This window comes from Buceros rhinoceros, unplaced genomic scaffold (assembly GCF_000710305.1).
Source record: "Buceros rhinoceros silvestris isolate BGI_N320 unplaced genomic scaffold, ASM71030v1 scaffold2059, whole genome shotgun sequence".
Classification (NCBI taxonomy): Eukaryota; Metazoa; Chordata; class Aves; order Bucerotiformes; family Bucerotidae; genus Buceros; species Buceros rhinoceros.
In genome coordinates, this window is record NW_010431910.1 from 27,262 (window position 1) to 32,866 (window position 5,605).

The following is a 5,605-nucleotide window of genomic DNA, read 5'->3' on the forward strand; positions in this document are numbered from 1 at the left end:
CAGCATTTTGAGGTTAGCCTCTGCAACTGATTAACACTGGGTGTCCTGAGTACGCATTTTGTATTAATCCGTGTGTCCACAAGTGAACAAATGTGTGTTCTGAATGGCATTCCAGCATAACGTGTGGGGTACCTACTAATAGGAATACATGACTAACTCATATAGCTAAAAAAGTTTTGTGTCTGCTTAGCTTGGCACCCCATCACTTGTGTTTTGTTTGCTTTTGTTATCTAGTGGTAACAACAGGCAAAATTACAGTCCCCGTTGTCTCTGAATATACTGATCTAGTCCCTCAGCAGCTGTGTTGTCACTGATCTTTTCCATTCTGTCCTAAATTCCTGCGGAGTCAGGCTATTAACTGCCTCAGTAAAACGTATTCAGCCGTATAAATTTTATTGAGATCCTTCCATTGGTGGATCCCATCAGGCCACACACCGTTAGAGGTTGGCATGGCAGTGACAGTCCCTGTGTTCATCAGGGGACCAAGCTAACAGCACAAACGTTAAGGACAATAAATATACAGAAATTCAACAGAGCAATATACCACATGGACACATTTGCTGTGTCTCTGTGCTTCGAGCTCTGCTCTTAACGTCTCCGGTAGCAAATAACACCACAATGTACCACGAATTCTGGTGTCTCGGAGTGCAGTCTGTGTGTACTAGCAATGCTCTGCTAAAGGCAACCTGCGCTGAGGGGATGAAACTGAGCTAACCAAAGGACTACATGCTACCTAAGCCGAGCTAACCACACCAGAGGGAACGTTCAGCAGATATAGTTAAAACTTTCTCTAGTGTCAGCTCAAAGGGCTGTCAAGCAGCTGCTGCTTAACACAGGTGGTCCTCCAATAAAGGTCCAGCACACTGGCATTCCACATATTTCGGGGTACTTTGGGGAAATCAGTCAAGACAGGTGGTTGCCCAAGAAGGCTACTCTCCTGTACAACATGCTTTGCCAAAAGATGTAAAACAAACCCCACATGGATATTCTTAATAATGGCCATGAGGTGTCTGGCCCTCATAGCTGCTGTAAACCCTAGCTTATTGCCTTGACTGGCAATAACAAGAGGGATGGTCGTATGGCTCCTACCTAAGCCAAGCAATATGAAAATCTTCATTAATTCCATGACTGTGCCATGGGTTTTTTGGGAAGGTTTGGCAACCTCATTCAAACAAAAGGTAGGAGAAAGTGAGGCCTGGATATACTTTTTCCATAAGAATCATGCATACATCTTTTGAAAATGTATTTTCCCACAAAAGTAAGTATTTTATGAAAATGTCTGCCTTCCAGCAAGAGATTTCATGTTATCATGAAACCCATTCTTCAAAAGCTTTACAATAAACGTCAAATTGTTCTGCTGGAAAAAGCATAATTACTATTTGCATAACGAATAGTGGTCTGAGATACAGAATGATTCAGTGGCCTGTTCAGCACTAAGGTTGTACCTGTAGCACAGTTGGAACAGAACCATCCGGAGAGTCACTGCTATGTCTTAACGTGATACGAATCGTCCTTGTAGTGCTGCTGTCCTTACCCCTGTGCTGAGGGGGTCAGCACAAGATCTGTGCACCACTTGATCCCCCCGGGCTGTTTTTAAAGGTCTAAATATGTCTTTGACTGGTTTTCTGCACAAAGGTGCATTTCACCTTAAAAATTTTGGCAGCTCAATTAAGAACTTAATGAAAGATTCATTTTCATTTCCCCACTGACATTCCACAACAGCAGAGCCATCCTGTTTGTCAACCAGTGCAGTTCTGCCCTGGAATTTGTTCTTGAGCAGTTTGCAAGCCTGGGTGAACCTCAGGAGTACTATTTCGGCAACTTCAGCAGTCTCCTGTTGGGGGACAGAAGAATCCTACTGCTGCAGGTTCCCATATAGCACAAGGGAGTGCTAAACCTTACCCAGAGTTTAAATGCTTCATTAATATAGTAATAATTAATAATGAATAGGCCTTCTAAGAGGCTTTGGAGCAGCAAATATTAGGATTGCAACTCCTGAATTCCCAATCTGCAAATGCCCAGGCTTTTCTGTGGTCATTATTTACTGGTTCGTATCTTTATTTCTTCATCTGCCAGTATTGTTTCTTTCCTTTCTTTTTCCAACTCCTTTCTTTTAATGTAACTCCTTCTTTCTGGCTAGCAGGAGAGGCTCAGTGGCTCTTTCTATTGTGGATGATAACGCTGCTCCAAGAAACAGGCCAGTGGGCAGTGGTGACCCACAGGACAGCTGGCAGTACTATCCCTTAGAGATAAAAAGTCACTAAGTCAGAAATAGGCAATGAAACCAACCTGTAGCTGTGCTGCAGCTGAAAGCATCTTTTGCCTGGCTTGAAGTGCTGTTGACGAGGACACGGACACAGACATATTCTGCCTTAGCCATCTGATATCATCCCACATGCAAGACAACTGCAAAAATATATCCAGTTCCATCAGCTTTTGTTCTCAGCATTTACGAAAGCAGCAATTAAACTAAAGCGTTTTGGACTTGGACAAATCAGTAGGTACTGCTCGTTTTGAGTTTCTGTGGCTGACAATGAGTTGCCTTTATAGACATGAACCAGATAGTGAATCAGACACAGAAGTTGTTCTATAAACATCATGCACTTATTTCAATTGCTTTTTGGACTATTGCATAAAATTGATTTACTGTTCTTTGGGGTATAAAAAAGAGTGTGAGGATCTCTTGAATGATGGCAGAACCGTATCACCAACCTTTAACCTTCTAGATATTTCTTTAGGCTCTTTCTCTAAATGTTCAGGAAAACTTTATGTCCCCAAGTAGCAATCGCTTATGTAGGATCATACCTTTAAAAGACTTAGTTGTGACACTGTCAGCAACCCAGGCAGAATTCAAGCCATATAAATGGTTTGTGAAAATTGCTTTTAAACATGAGTGAAATGTAAAACATTTCATCATTTAGCTTTTTAATGACATCATATCCTATATTTAGAATGATGAGCTGAGGCCTATGCATTGCTAGCCACAGATTTGTACAAGCAGAATGTGAAATTAGGCTGCCGTTACCTTTGTGAACCACAGGAAGTCCTGCATAACTGAACTACTGTGAGAGTCATCAATTTCCACAATTGGGATTTGATCTTCATTGGTTACTAATAGATTGTCTTTGTAAAAAAATATAACACATAAGTAGAGTCCCCTGAAGAAAGAAGGAAATGTCAAACACCTTTCATGTCTGTTCACATCCATGACAAATATTAGTCAAAGAATCATAGCTGTTAAGTTTTGAGGAGACAAATCGAACATCTGGCCATAACTTCTGTGGTATATAGATCACGCAACATCAGCCAGTGAATTCTGAAAAATATTTGGGAAGCTTATAACTTTAGATGATGGGGGACTACAGGAATCTAAGAAATTATGAATCTATGCAAGGCACTGACATCAGTTTTAGTAAGAGTTTTGGCAGAGTAAACAGCTCACAATGGAGGCTTTATGCTCTTTAGAAATCAGAAATTTTACTAAAATGTATCATTAATGGGCTTAGTTCTGCCCTCGTTTACTTCAGAGTAAATCTGAAGTAAGCCAATTGAAATCAGGTGGGTTATTATGGATTTACATTAGTGTAATTGAGTGTAATTTGGCCAGCATATCTGCAAAACTGTTTATAGAGATAATTCCTTTCAATATTTACCCTTGCAATTAGTTACATACGTTAAGTGGTTGCCTTAGGGAATTTAAAGACTCCGGAGAGCTCTTCTGAAAGAATCAAACTCTTACCAAAATACAAAGAAGAAAAAGCAAACTGAATACTCCAGGCAATGAAAGAAGGAATAATCCAGCATAAGCAACTTCCATTTGCTAAAACAAATTATTAAGGCTGAGGGTTGTTTGGGTCAAACTGCGTTGCAGACCTACTTGCTTGATGCCGATGGACTATTAAAACATGTTATCTGAGCTCTGCATTTTATAGTATGAATGAAATAAATACCATAGTTTCATTACTGAGCAGCAACAGAGGCAGTACTTCCAAAACACCTCAGTAACTGCCTTTGTCTGCACAGAATATTTCATTCTATTCCGAATCCATTGCCAACAGTAACCGTGAAAAGATTCTATTGATTTCAGTAGGAATTGGACCGTCACTTTGCTATCAGCTGCACCCGTCTTAGATGTGTGCGACTTTATCAGGTTCATTCTCACTGATCGCTGCTTCACTGGCAGTGGAATCTTCACCCTTATTTCTAAGGTGCTTTTCACTGTTACAGAAGAGCAACAGCTGCTGGCTAAAACTCAGAATATTCGGGAGACCAATGACAAACCGTTTCAGAGTCTTCACAAACTTGTTTGATGAATGGAAAAGGTGCTTCAGGCTTCTGGAAACTGATTGCTTGCGACCAGCATTCTGTAGTTTAGAACTTTCTAAAATGGAAAAGAAAGAGCAAATGAAACTCAGCACCTAAAATTCAGTTAGTGTCTCATAAAGAACCTTTTGTCTTTTGAACCTAAGTAAGAGCTGTAAGGAAACAACTAGATTGACCCTCATTTTCCTCTGTATCTCATTAAAAGCATGTACTTTTGATTGGAATTTTTTTCCCCCATCACAAAAATTTTCAAGCTTTCACAGTTGCATTTGCCCCCTAGTAATCTGGAATCCAAGGAAGATGTGTTTAACTCATTTGTTCACTTCTTGTCAATGCTGAGACCTGCTACGCATCTGTGAGGATCTCTGGACCAGCTCTCTCAAAAGAACAATTTCATAAATTCAAGTATTTGCCCAATATCCTAAAAAATGTGGTTAAATTCCTATATAATTGTATTATTTTTCGCGTTCATGAGTTTAACTTAATGTCTTTCCTTCTCTTGTCCATGGCCTGAGTTTCCTTGTAAGCCAAAGAAAAATCTTCCTGTGGGCACTGAAACTCACAGCTCCGTGAAACAGCTGTGTCCACCTGTATACCTGTAGGCAGATCTTAGAGGAGGTGCCGATAGATGGCAGTCAGGAACACGCAGGGGTGTGTAATGTATGATGAACTGTCGGTTGTTGTCCACATACAGCATTTAAAAGGAACAGGCTCTTAAACTTGTTTAGGGTTTTTTTGCATTGTCTTTTGCAATGTCCCTCCTGTTTACTGCTGTTGTAAAAAACCAGCAGAAACATTTAATTGAAAAAAAAATTAAGTAAATTCTTCAGCTATTTACTGTGATCTGAAAAGAAAGACAAAAAGAAAATGTAACTATGAAACTACATCTCAGTTTTGCAGGCTCTGACTGTGTGTTTGGATGAAGCGTGAATACCACCCCAACTATATGCATGAGATATTTTGAGGGACACCCTTCCCCAGCGGGGAGAAAATAGGACTCGTGAAGAACTCTTTGCTGAAAGCTGCTCACCAGCCTGCTTAGGGGTTTTCAGAGTAACGTGTTTCCCACTTTCCCCCAGTGCAGAATAGGAGGTGTCTGTTTGTGTCTCCCTGGTGAGTTCTAAGTCTGCACATTTAAAGAACATCTAAATTTGCTATTGTCAAAACCCCGTCTGTGGAAGTGCTCAACCTGCTTTTAAATGATGAATAAATTTGCACCGTAATTTGCGCATTGAAACCCACAGAAAGAAGACACATTGTTAGCAATAATTACCACCCTGCT

General features: G+C 40.4%; 1 protein-coding gene across 1 annotated transcript in view; it reads right to left on the reverse strand.

Annotated features, from left to right (window-relative positions):
• Nucleotides 1–5,605, reverse strand: part of ANKFN1 (ankyrin-repeat and fibronectin type III domain containing 1) — a 56,965-nt gene that overhangs the window by 7,125 nt on the left and 44,235 nt on the right. Inside the window, 3 exon segments of the mRNA XM_010143553.1 lie at nt 2,290–2,406; nt 3,026–3,158; nt 4,282–4,381. Of these exon segments, the coding sequence (XP_010141855.1) occupies nt 2,290–2,406; nt 3,026–3,158; nt 4,282–4,381 (350 nt within the window).